Here is a 14,418-nt window from a genome sequence, read left to right as displayed (position 1 = left end):
AGATTCTACCAAAACATGGATGATGATATGATCCTCTTGAAGGAACATAAGCTTGTGTGCTTTATAACTGAAAGAGATGTATTTGAATATTGGTGATCATCCTGCATTGCAGTATCATTATCATTCACAAGAACAGGATAGTAAATAGGTCTACCTATGGAGGAGTTGCTATCATTATTCTGTAGCCCCTTTCCAACAAGTCCCACCTGATACTGTCATAGAGGTGGTTGCCATTTTCCTCTCAGTGGGATCTCTTATTAGAGAATGCTTCATCTGTCTACCACCCATTGGATAGATATTGAGTAGATATTTCCCATGATGAGTTCATGTTGCATTGTTACTCCTGTACTTTTAATGGAAAACTTAAATGGCCATCATACTCTGTGGAGTAGTGCACAAACTAACATCACAGGAAGAGCTCTAAAGTGCATCCCTGATCGCAATAGCATTTCCCTCCTAAATCCTGTAAATAACACAACCTTCTTTATACCTAACTCTGAGCATTCACTTTCATCGACCTAACAATTTATTCTCTGTTTCTCTTTCCACTATTTGATTGGGAATTAAAAGATTAATATTTATGGTGGTGATCATTTTCCTATGATTCACTCTGTCTTATATGAACAACCATATATTCCACTACGTATATCAAGAGAAAAATAGATCATGCTGTGATAGTAATATTTTCTCATCCCTAGCAGAATTTGATTCTGCAGCATTGTGAGATAAAATATGAAGGTTGAATATATTATCCATCACTTTTGATCCTGCTTCAGGGATCCCAAAATTCCAACAGATTATTGTTCAAAACTTCTGTAAAACTGTCTATGCATATCTTACTCTGCCTTTTTAACAGTTGAGTTCTGCTTTTTATGACTGCATCCATTTCTGGATTCTTGGCAAAAGGCAATGATTATCACCTTTCCAAAATCTTTTATCTAGTGCACAATTTGCCTTCCAAAAACACCATTTAACTCTTGGTTTAGTTTCGTTAGACTGAAAACATCTATTAGAGAAGCACCTCACATCAGTAATCTTTGACATGAAAGAGTGTGTGACACAGCTTGGATGTTTGGCATATACAACTTTGAGAGGGAATTTTCCTGTTTTCTTCAAAAACTTTCTTTTTCACTGATTCTTTCATATCTGAGTGAGAACCACTTTTCTGGTCTTTTTTTTTTTTTTCAAGAGGAGCCAGTCACATGAGGTTTTATGTTAAGTATCATGTTATTTGGAGTTAAAGTAAACTTAACAACAGAACAGCTTCCTCATACTTTACACAGTTTTCCCTGTATGCAGATGACTTTGCAATTGTAGACAATCAGTATATGCATACAGATATTATACATTATTTTTCTTTATGTAAATTAGTGTAAACTTCATTTTATTTGAAATTTCCAGTTTCTGTTGTTAGTGCATTTGTATTGTGTAGAAAAGTACAATTGATCGTTTGTTTATATGGGTCGTGCATAGTTAATATATTGTGTTGATGTATAGCGCTAATTTTTAAAAAAGTGAATTCACTCGATTGTAATTTAGACTGGCCAAAATTAGTATTATTGTTTAATGTTTATGTATAGGTATGTGTGAATGAAGCAGAACCAGAAGTATAATGCATGCTGGAGCATGCAAAAGTATAACAGTTATGGAAGGAAATTAATTGAAACGTGATAAATGAAGTTTCTCATACAGAAGGAAAAATGTTTATCGGATATAAAACTTTCCAGTAAAAAGTAATGATTTAATGCTGTTTCAGAGAATAGGTATAGCAAGTTGATTTTTAAATGCTTGACCATTTTTTCATTGGAAGTCCTTCATGCAGGAGGAGGAGAAAGATTGTGAATCTTGAAGATGAAAGTAAAAAGAAGAAACATTTGTTTGATTTTTTCAGAAGAAATTGAGAATCTTACACAAATTTGAACTTTCATATCTCTTACTAAGAATAGGAAATTACAGTTATTTTTGAGATAAGGATAAAGTGGTTTCTAGGAAAGGAGCTGTTTCTGCTGAAGAAATAAACTGTCATTCAAGAGAAGTCCAGAGATGCAGATAAGAAACATAATGTTGTTTTTAGCTAGCATATTTTGTGCCCAGATAAGATGTAATTTATGTTGAAAGCTATATTTGGTCTTTATTAACTATGATTAACACAACAGATATTTGGATTATAAGACCATAGGTTTAATACATATATGTACGAATTTGTCGACTAGTTTCACTAGCAAAACACGTTTTACAACAGTTAGACAACAAAATTGGAAGGCACCGCGTGACATGGTATGCATGAAGCGATATACTTCAGTCATTATTATAAATACGCATTACATAGTTTTTGGCGTACTATAGTTCCGCTAAACTTAATGAGTTTAAACTGAATCACTGTCTTAAGTCTAATTTCGTTAAAGTCAACAACATTATATATCAACAATTAGAAGTCCTAGCAATGGGCAGTCCCCTGTCACCACCACGTGCGGACTTGTTTATGGAGAAATTAGAAAATGATATTCTAGCTAACATTACTCCAAAACCAACAGTCTGGTGGAGATACGTTGATGATGTGTTTATTATCTGGAGAGAAAAAGTAGAAAGCTTACATGAGTTTTTAGAAAAAATCAACTCTTTTCATGACAAAATAAAATTTACTTTAGAGTTAGAAAGCAATCATCAATTACCTTTTTTGGATATACTTGTCAAAAGACTAGAGAATGAAGATATTAAACTTACTATATATAAGAAACCACTGATACTGGACAGTATCTCCATTATTCTTCAAATTATCATCATACACAAAAATGCAGCACCATCCATATGCTACGAAACAGAGCCCACAACATAGTCACAGACGAAGAAGATGTACGTACAGAACTTTCCCAAATCTGCAAATCTCTTTCTCAAAATAGGTATCCTCTAAACTTAATCAATAAAATGCTCTATAAAAACACCCTCCAGCAACAACATATACCAACTCAGTACGTATCAACCATTGTCATACCGTAAGTTGGTTTAGTCTCCAATAAAATAGCTAGAATTTTAAAATCTTATAACCTCAGAGTGATGTATAAACTGACCGCTACCACTAGACAGTTTTTAAGATCCCCTAAAGACAGTGTACCTTTTTTCAAATATGCAGGTGTTTACAGCATACCTTATACATGTGGACTATCATACATAGGCCAAACTTCAAGAAGCTTAGAAATTAGACAGAAGGAACATGTCAGAGACGTTAATCATAACAGAACAGACACTCAGGTTTGGTGCATCACTTCTCAACTTCAAACCACGCTATAGATTGGGATAACAACTTCCTCCAATGCCATACATGGAAGAAGATTACAGATGTCGAATATTTAAAGAAGTTGCAGTGGTCCTACAAACAGGAAACAACCTTAATAGAAACCAAGGAGTAATATTTACGGATATATGGAAAAACCTTATTAACTCATTAAGTTTAGTGGAACTACAGTACGCCAAAAACTATGTAATGCGTATTTATAATAATGACTGAAGTATATTGCTTCACGCATACCACGTCACACGGTGCCTTCCAATTTTGTTGTCTAACCGTTGTAAACCGTTACTGCATTCCTTCATTTTTTTTTTTTTTTTTTTTTTTTGTGTGTATTTATTAGTTTTTTTTCACCATTTAGTCTTGACAAAGCTAGTCAGGTTTGCTAGCAAGACAAATTTGTACATATGTGTATTAAACCTATGGTCTTATAATCCAAATATCTGTTGTGTTAATTAATTAAGATGTAATTTAGTTAATTATTTCTTTAGATTCTAAGATGAGACTTCCAAGTCCAGAATATTGTAAGTTACATTTAATGTATTTTAATATTATCAAATGTTTTGCATTTTTGTTTCTAGAAGTGCAAAGACTCAATGTACTTAATTATTGAGGATGTTAAGATCAATATTTAAGAGAGACTTATCATAGAAATATATCTGGAATCTTACTTGTGTGCTTAGATTTCAGTATAGAAATCTAATACTACTGGCAGCCTATTTTTACAACTGGCAAAATTGATAATAGGATTTAATAAACAATATTTCAAAACCAACCTTTCTACAAATAGTAGTTAAATATCTACTAATTATAGAGATGTTCTACATTATCTTTATTTATTCTTGCAAGTTGTGGAGAATATAGCCAGTTGTAGCAAGCCCTAGTCCACTTTGCCACCAGAGTAGCTTGCAAATGGTTTGAGGTTTTCACCACAGAATACTATTTACAGATAATTTTGCAGCAAACATAGTGTCATCCTGATCCAGAACTAAGAATCTTACACAAATTTAACATTCTACTTTTAGTTCTAGGAATGACATTCCCAGTTGCAGCAAAGTTCTAGGATTTGGCAAAAACCTAACATTCCTGTCCCACACACATCATTTATGGAATAAGTCCAGGAGAGCATCCTTTATTCTCTGTTTTTCATCTCCTAGATTCAGATTGTTGTTCTTTGCTCTTCTCTCCTTAGCACTTATCTGATCAAGCTTGATCCATTCAAAACAATTAGAATCAAAACTGTATCACTCTAAACATTGTTCATCCCTTGTTCCTAAAAAATGGTCAGCACTTATCTCCTGTGGTATCCATTGACCTTTTTCCAACACTCATCGTGCCTTTTGAGAATACTAATGGGCATTAGAATTTATGTCAATTTTCTTTGTTATCGAATTGTTATTAAATTACATTTATATCATTGGTCTCAGGTTGTAACACTCCATTTATTAAAATTTCCTCTCTCCATACTTTCTAAGTTGGAACCACTTTGTCTTAACTATATCAGGAAAGAGGGAGTTCACCAAAGTTCTATCTTACTTATAATGCTTTTTTGCTATTAGAATTAACTATGTAACAAAAAGATTTCATTCTATGCATTCACAGCTCTACCATTTTCTGTCATTTGTTTATCATGAGAATATATAAATTTAAGACTACTGCAACAAGTAAATGGATCATCTAAATTTGTGTTCACTCAATGGCATGTTCAAGCTATCAGCAGAAAAAATATCTGTATGCATTTGCTAAAAAGGCAGTCTTCATCCTTTCTGACAATATGTGGCTAGGACAAATTATCCTTAGCAACAGAAGCCAGTTCCTTGAACTAATTTTTCAGAGTAAGCTTACAATTTGCACACATTCATCAACTAAGAGAAGAGGCCAACTCAGCACTGAACACCATCCATATCAAATGTCTTCTAAAACATGGACATTGATCATTGTTCCTAATGTGAGCTATAATCTGCATTTGTCCAGATAAATCTTGATTGTGAGTTAGAACTGGGTGGGACTGATTGTCTTCTGTTCTACTATAAAGCAGATGCATGGATGTATAGACCATTTAACTAACCTAAATTGTTATACTTGTGCTTTTGAAAACCCAGCTAAATGATGAAAATGACATCAACTCATACTAGAGAAAAATTCTTGCCCTTTTATTTCAATTCTCTAAAGCTTATAAATCTAAGGGCTCTCTGTGAATTATCTCTCTCGAATAATATATAAAGCTGTGAGTCCATAACTGGACCATTCTTCTGCGCATAGTATCCATCACCATACAAAAAAAAAAAAAAAAAAACCCATTCTACCTAACATTGTTTGAATATTTGGATTGTAATAGGAGGAAAACATTCCTTTAAAAGACTTTAGTTTTTTACTATTATTAAGAGAGACCTCCAGGGAGTCATTATGTGGACTCATCAAGGGAGGTCACATACTACACGCACCAGTTATCATACTTATTCTTGAATTCATTCACACTGCTTACACTCACAACATCCAATGGCAATCCATTCCAATCACACCACCCTATCAGAGAAAAATCTAGCCCTCACCCCCTTCATTCATTCTCCCCTTCCAAGGATGCCCTCTTGTCCTTTTCCCACCCTCCATAAATTGAAAAATTCCATCAATTGAAATCCTGTATGACCCTTTCAGAAGTTTGTAAGTCTCACTCAATCACATCACCCCTCTTTCTGCTGTTTGCTAGTGTCTTCAGTCTACAAATTCTCAATCTGTCTTCATAATCAGTATTCCACAATTCTGATATCATTTTTAACACTCACCTATGCACACTCTCTCCATTATATCAGAATCACAATGGAAATCAGGAGAACAAACCTGCACACAAAATAGTCCAAGTGAGGTCTTATCAAGGCCTTTTAAAGAGGAATGACATCCTTATCTTTATGTGAACATTATCCCTTGGAATTTTGGTGAACAATCTAATGATGATAATATCAGAGCAAGCTAGGAAGTCAGATAAGTTTCTAAAGACATCTGACTTTTTTTAAATATCTTTGCATAATTTTTCGAGGGGCAGATTTTATTATTACTGGAATTATTAAATTGGAATAAAAAAATGTATGTTTAAATATTATTACATTGTTACAGTTTTAAGCCACCTTTTTTGGAATATTATTCCATTGTAAAGAGAATGAAGCAGCAGTGCATATGAATTTGCTCTTGGTAGAAAAGCAGTAAGGCCATTAAGCCTAACCATGTCTCATGGTAGAAGTCCATTTTCAGCAAGAAGAATCAGAATCAGCAAAGTGTAATTATCACTTTAATCATTGAAACTAAAATATCTAGATATTTTGGCAGATTAAATTAAATAGGCATCATTCAAATAGACGAGTAAAGGAATAAAAAGAGAATTGCGGAAGAAAAAGAGAGATTATTTAAGACATAAAGAGAGAGGTGGAGAACAGTTGCATGAGGAATATAGGGCTTAGACTAGGAGAGTGACTGGTATTGTAATGAGAGAAAAATTAGAACATGAGAGGAGATTGGCACTACAATCCAAGGAGAAACCCCAAAGAGTTTTATGCTATGTGGCAAGTATTAGAAAATAAGATAGTGAACACATTACCTTGCTGGATGGAGATGGGAATCTGGTGATCAAAGCAGATGACATAGTTGAACTATTTAATGATCACTTTATTAGAGTGTTTTATCCTGGCATAGCAGGCTATATTCCTAGATGGATAATGAATGAAGTGTTAGAAGTGAAGGAAGAGGATGTATTCCAAATACTGAGTATGCTAAATGTTAATAAGGCAGAGGACCTAGATGGAATTTCACAACGTGTTTTACAGAATTTGCCATGGAACTGATTTTGCTGTTAGCGTGCCCTCTTTAATAAAAGTCTTGCAGAGTGAAAGGAGGGTAGGATAGTACCATTGCATAAGGGTACAGTAGAATGGAGGTATCAAACCATAGTCGTGTTTGAATTTCTTCTGTATTTGTTAAAATTTCCACAGATGTCAGTCCTGGAACCATTGTTGTGTAATCTCGATGTCAATGATATTGTCATAGGACTACAGGGAGATGTTCAGTTGTTTGCAGATGATGTGAAGTTTGGGAGAGTTATTTGTAATAGTGCTGATGTTTTGGCTCTTCAAGAGGATTCGAACTGGCTAGAAAGGTGGACAAACAAATTGAGATCTCAGTTTAGTGCAACTAAATGTAAGGTTTTAAAATTTGGGATTTTAATTGAATGATTCATATTCACTTGGTGTAGTTATATCGGAAGAAGTGGAGGAAGCAAGGGATTTTGGGGTGATTGTGGATAGAGAAGATTTGAAGTTCTAAGGATATATTGCAAAGGTTGTGAAGACATCTCAGAGAATTGCAGCAGTGTTGAGGATAACATTGACCATGAGAGATAAAAGTTTGCTGGTCCCATTGTCTAAAGCTTTGATCAGACCACATCTGGATTTCTTTGCTTGGATCTAGTCACCAGGATTTGAAGGGAATGAAGTAATCTTTGAGATGGTGCAGAGCCAGATAACAAAAATGATACAAGGCTGTGCAACATTGATTATGATAGACTAAGGGAATGCAGACTGCAGAGGTTCGTAGATAGATGGCAAAGGGGAGATATGATTGAAATATTTAAGCTGTTGAAAAGTTATTATATATTAACACCGAAGAGACTTTTCATATGGTAGAATGAAGGAAAGGGACAAGGGGCCATGCCTGGAATTGCAAAAGAAGGTAGTGAGTGAAAGGATAAAAAGTACATTTTTTGCATGGAGAGTAGTAAAAGCATGGAATGAATTGCCTGAGAGGGTGGTGATGAACTTGTAGACTGTGGATGATTTTAAAGAGTGGTATGATAGACTTTATGTTGACTAGTTTGTCCTTCTGCAATGAGTCTTGTGGCTCCATGGAGGTAAGGAAAATAATAATAAATTAGATTGCTGAACGATTGTTTTGGAATGCATGTAATTTCATATATGTAAACTTTTTGTCTCCTGAGACATTTTTTTAAATAATTTGGAAAAAGTTTGACCTATTATTTTTAAAGTATGAATTTGGGAATAAGTAAAAGAATCATCATTTCACATAGTCCTTTTACTTTTCCTTATACTGAATTTCATATTCTCTCTCTCTCTCACACGCACGCACGCGCGCACACACACACACACACACTTTGATAATAAAATTATCTTATCTCAATCTGATTCATTCATAATAGCAATGTTATCAAACTTTAGGATGTTATAAGAATGAAGGAAAGCCTTTGGAAAAAAAACTTTGTTCTAGTTATGTGAATGGGGAGGAGAAGCCGATGACTGCCTTATTTTGGAATAAATGCTTCATATGACTTTCTTTCTCAATCAATTGTCTGTTGATGAAGAGTCAACAGTGTCCCAAACGTCAGATTAGTAGGAATGCTGAAAGTTCAGAATGGAATGCATATATAAGTTGCTCAGTCTGGGATAACTGAAATCGAATGCTAAATGTACACTCTAAGGACAGTCGTTTCTAAGCATCAGTAGATTCTAGATTCCTGCCTAGAGTTGAACTTACCATTTAGCCTTTAGATGTGGAAAGAACATTCATTGGCCCTGTTTATCAACGGTCATTTTTCTTATTTATCTATGGGTGCACAGAAACCTATTTCCTTAGAGAGCATATATCATATTACAAAGAAAAATAAATAAAACAAAATAATTAAATCTTATAAAATAATATATATTAACTGATTACAGATATACAGGTATCCCTTGCTTAACGCGGGATTTGATTAACACGGTGAAATTAAGTGCGGCAATCCCTTGATATACACGGCAAGAGTTTTGATTAACGCGCCTTTAACCCTGCAGAGCTCGCAGCTGATCTGACAGATACATGCAAATGTTTAATATAAATATTCTTACACAATTCAGTGTATAGCTTGGAGGTCATGAGTAGCTGGGCATTCATATGTTATGAGTGATATTCCGCACTGCTTTTTGCTGTCAGTTTGGTTTAACACATGTTATGTAAAGGTTTGTGATATTTGACAGTAAATTGTATCTGAGAGATACCGTGACCTCCGATGTCAGTATAGTATGGTTTAGTTGTGTTTTTTTTATTTTTTGTTCAATAATTTCTAGATTGTAACTGAAAATATATAAACCATCATATATTACTGAAATAGAGGTCCAAAGGCTTATTTATCATACATGTCCTCTAGGAGATGTGCTTTAGATTATGGAAAATACTAAGGAAAGTGATCTGGAGCTTACTTCACCTTTACTATGAGTTGTCCATAAGGTTACTTATGCTTGCATCCGCGAAACTTTTAGTTTCTATATATTCGGTTATGAAATAATGTTGGATTCAATATCCACTTAATTTGTACCATCATGTATTATATTTGCAGTGTTTTTTCTTTATGTTTTATTGCTTGTTTGCCGAGGTCTTTATAATCATTTTGCTTGTTATTGTAGAATTTATGCCGATAAGAAAAAAACTAAAACTGTTCAAATGACTCTTGATAACTTCTTTTGATAAAAAAAATTGCAGTAAATAATGTGGGTACAAGTATTTATTAAACATATACTTTACATTCATTTTTTTATCTTTCCTAAAAGAGTACAATATAAAATGAATTATTAATACAGTAAATCGATCATGGATGAATTGTAATTTTTACCATTGATTATTAGATTTGATTAACGCGATTTTGATATACTCAGTAACATTGAGGGATTAATTAACCACATTAATTGAGGGATACCTGTAATCAGAAATGAGTGTAGTAGTTGTAATTTTTCTGAATAACATGACAAATGTGTTTTTGGTTCTTTATTCTTCCATATAGATGGGACAGGTCACCAGTATGGGTGTTACAGGTAGTAAAGCAAAATTCACAGTTGATCTACCTCAGCATACTTTAAGTTTCAACACGAAGGTAAATACTTTAGTTAAGTTATTATAAATGCACCAATTTTATAAATTAAAAAAAAATAATAAGATTGCATAATCTTATTTTTCATATACATATATAAAGACTAGAATTTTGTAAGCACAGCCTGCAAAACAGTATAGGAAATGTATGAAAAACAGAAAGAAAAATTATAGTGTTAACATTTTTAACACACACACACACACACACACACACACACACACACACACACACACACACACACACACACACACACACACACACCTTCAGTGTTTTTTCATGTGTGCACAAGGAATAGACAAGTTTTACTAGAAAAATGTATTACAAACATCTGTGTCATATGCAGTCTTTGCAGCAAATAGGGGGCTTTACCAAGTGATCTACCTAGGCATTATAAGCAGTATAATATGCTAAACATTGCAAAGCTTTATTTTCTTTTGTTGTTTTATATTTTCTGTGATATGTCTTATGTAGTACTAACATAATCGTGATGATTCCCTTTTGCTTCTTGTTTCAAATTCATCTTCAAGTCACTGAAGCTTAATATTGTCCTCTTTCTCTTCTTCTACCTTTTGGTTCTGTCCACTACTGGACAAAGGTCCCCCCCATGATTTTCCAGACCACTTGGTTTTCTACCTCTCCCATCCATCTCACTCCTGCAATTTGTTCCAGTTCATCCCTCCACCTTCTTCTCGGTCTTCCTCTTTGTCTTGCTCCATCCATTGGTCTCCACTCTGTATGTTTTTCTAGTCCATCTCCTGTCACTGCATCTGGCAATATGGCCAGCCCATCTCCACTTAGCCTGTTTAATGTATTTTACAATATCCATGACCCCTGTTTGAGATCTTATCCAGGTATTTGTCTTCCTATCTCTTAATGTTATTTTTAGCATACTTCTCTCCATGCGATGTTGTATGTGTTGTTTTCACCTTTTTGTTTAGGGCTTCTGTTAAAGTCCATGTTTCTCCTCCATATGTTAGCACAGGAAGTATGCACTGTCGAAAGCTTTCCTTTTTAGTCTCACTTCTGAATATGTCTCTCATTTTTCCATAAGCCATCCATCCAAGGTGAATTCTTTGTTCAATCTCTTTTCTTTGACAATCCTCAAAGGATAACAGTTGGCTTAAATATACATATGAAGTAACTTGTTCTATTTCATGATTTTTAATTTTGATAGTTCTATGGTTTATGTATTTATTCCTCATTATTTTTTTTTCTCTGTTTATTTTTAATCCAATTACTCTGGAGGCTTCATTTAGCTGATTTAGCCTTTCTTCCTGATCTTCAATATCATCTGCAAATTTCAGATGATGCAGCCTTTCTAAATTCTTTCTAAAACCAGCTTGTTCACAGGATTGCATTCCCTCTAGTTTAGATTTTATTCTATTATTTATAATTTTTGTGAAGACTTTATATATGGTGGGGAGTAGGCTTATAGATCTGTAGTTTTTAATTTCTTCCTTATTGCCCTTTTTAAAAATTAATATTAGAAGTGAATTGTTCCAATTTTTTGGAATTTTTCTCTGTTTTAGGCATTTATTAATGAGTTTAGTCAGCTGTTTGATGACAGGGCTTCCTCCCAGTTTTAAGAAGTCTACCATAATTCCGTCTTCTCCTTGGGCCTTTCCATTCTTCATTTCCTGCAGTGCCATTTCCACTTCACCTTGTAAGATCTCAGGGGCATCGTGTTCTTCCTCACTAGAGTTATCCATAGATGGTTCTTGGATGTCTCGGTCGTTGTCTTCATAGAGTTCAGTATAAAATTCCTGAATTCTTTTGATTATTGCATCTCTATTTTTAATAAGTTCACCATTTTTTCCTCTTACAGCAGCTATTTCCTTTGTTCCAGCTGATAATGTTCATCTTAGGACTTCCATATTACTAATGTTTTCTATTGTTTCTTTAATTTTCCTAGTATTATACGCTCTAATTTCATGTTTCATCCTTTTACGTATAGTTTTACAAATTTCTGCATATTCTAATTTTATTAGTGTCATTCAAATCTCTTTTCATATGTCTTCTTTTCTTCATCAGATCTAAGATTTCTTGTCTTAGTTTTTCCTATCTTTGGTGTCTTTTCACACCTCCTGTTTCTAGCGCACAATTCAAGATAGATTTTGTTAAGATTTCATTAGCATCGTCGATGGTCGTAGTTGTGTTTAACTTTTTTAGTTAATTTTTGAGTGATTCTCTATAATAGCTTTTATTGTTGTAGAGGTTTTGTAGATTCACTAAAGTGGACTTTTTTCTTATGAGCTTATTCCATTCCCATTTTTTGTTGATCCATACTTTTGCCCTTACTAGTCTGTGGTCACTTCCTGTATTAAATCTATTAAGCACTTCGGTATTATTTATTATATATCTTCTGTTAGAGAGGATGAAGTCTATTTCATTGCAAGTTTGTCCATTTGGATTTCTCCAAGTCCATTTTTGGTTCATTTTCTTCTTGAAAAAGCTGTTCATAATAAAGAGTTATTTTCTTCTGCGAATTCAATGTCTTTCTCCTCTTTCATTACTCTGTCCAAATCCAAATTGACTGATGGAGTTCAGATGTTCATCTCTGCTTCCAATCTTGGCATTAAAGTCACCCATTATAATTATGTAGAATTATTTAATGTGGATTCTAATGTTTCATAGAAATCTTCTATCTCTTCATCTGGATGGTCCGTAGTTGGGACGTATATTTGAATAATTTTCATTTGGTATCTTTTATTTATGAAGAGACTTAGTTTAGTTATTCTTGGTGTTATTTTATTAACAAACAGGACATTGTCCTTGATTGTTTTATTTATTAGGAATCCTACACCACTAGTTGAGTTTCTGTCACATTCACAGTGGTAGAGTAGATGTCCATCTTTTAATTGCATCAGAGTTTCTTCTTTCCTTCTTATCTTTTATATGGTCCAATTCCTTCATCAGTTCTTCCAATCTATCATCATCCCGTAGAGATCTGTAATTATATTTTCCTACTAATATCCTTCTATCATTGTGCACTGTAGGTGGACTCATTGTAGCTAGATATGATTAAAGGGGACTCATTGGCATCTTTAATCATGTCTAATTAAAATGATTTTGAAAAGTTCTTATGCGTTTTAAATTCAAAAATCCAGATTTATACCCAATGAAAGTACTTAATTTCCTTTTTTTTCTTAAAAATTACACTCAGTTAATATAATCAAAGGTGAGTATTGCTGGAGACAGCAGGTTGATGTACAAATATGTATAAACATGGAAAAACATGAATAAAAGAGAAGTTTCATTTCATTTTTTAATAAAAAGAGAATAAAAATAAAATTGTACAAGTGCCAAAATAAATATAAGAATAAACATACTTTGGGATTGCTTAAGCTCAAAGCTAGATAACTAGGCAGAGGCCTTTAGGAATGTAGAGAATTCACTAGTGCATCTCAACCCGTTTTCCACCCATCTGAAAAATTTGTATTCTGTATCAGATTAAATCATAAACAAAGATAATGGCACATCATGATCAAATGTCATGCCTGCTGAGAAATTACTGGTTAAACAAGATTCCCTGTTCTTTTCATCAAGAAAGCAGTGCAAACACTGAAAGTCAGCTCTGACACAACCTCAAACTCCACAAAATTAAAGATAGGCACCATCAGTATTAGAGATGTCATTAAAAAATAGGTGAGCTAGGAGAGGAATTGCATGCTGACATGATGTTACCAGAACAAAAAATATAATTCATTTCATTTTTAATAAAAAGATAGTAAAAATAAAATTGTACAAGTGTCAAAATAAATATAAGAATAAATATACTTTGGGATTGCTTAAGCAGGTGAGATACTTCTAAAGAATAACCATAATATAGTAAATACAAAAAAGAAAGAGTAACTATACTATTTGACACTAAAACATGGAAAAGGTTGAATAGCAGATTTCAAATAGTGATATTTGCAAATTTCAGAATGAGAAATTGGGCAACGAGATGTATTTTGGGTCGACGATAATTTGATCAGTGAAATTTTATTTTTTGATTGTAGAAGAATTTCCTGGTGTGTGACTCTCAAATCTGCTTACTAGAAGTGTAAATAGCTTGAAAAGTTCCATATTTAACCTCTAATACTAATATATAATAGTTCTGTAACTATTTGTGGATGGAATTTGCATAATTTAAAAAAAAAGTTGTGCTTATTAGTCTTACAGAATATTCTAGAAGGAAAGAAATGGAGGAATTTTTCTATAGTCATTATGAAGTACATATGCAAAGGAA

At 33.4% G+C, this 14,418-nt stretch overlaps 1 protein-coding gene across 1 annotated transcript in view; it reads left to right on the top strand.

Moving 5' to 3' along the window:
• Positions 1-14,418, top strand: part of tweek (transmembrane protein KIAA1109 homolog tweek) — a 1,221,702-nt gene that overhangs the window by 511,968 nt on the left and 695,316 nt on the right. The window contains 1 exon segment of the mRNA XM_090406645.1: positions 10,101-10,194. Coding sequence (XP_090262771.1) covers positions 10,101-10,194 — 94 coding nt within the window.

Source organism: Typopeltis vanoorti, chromosome 16 (assembly GCF_054136105.1).
Source record: "Typopeltis vanoorti isolate ZY-2024b chromosome 16, IOZ_Tvanoo_1.0, whole genome shotgun sequence".
Lineage (NCBI taxonomy): Eukaryota > Metazoa > Arthropoda > Arachnida > Uropygi > Thelyphonidae > Typopeltis > Typopeltis vanoorti.
The sequence above is the reverse complement of the archived record's forward strand: the minus strand, read 5'-3'. Positions and strand labels throughout refer to the sequence as shown.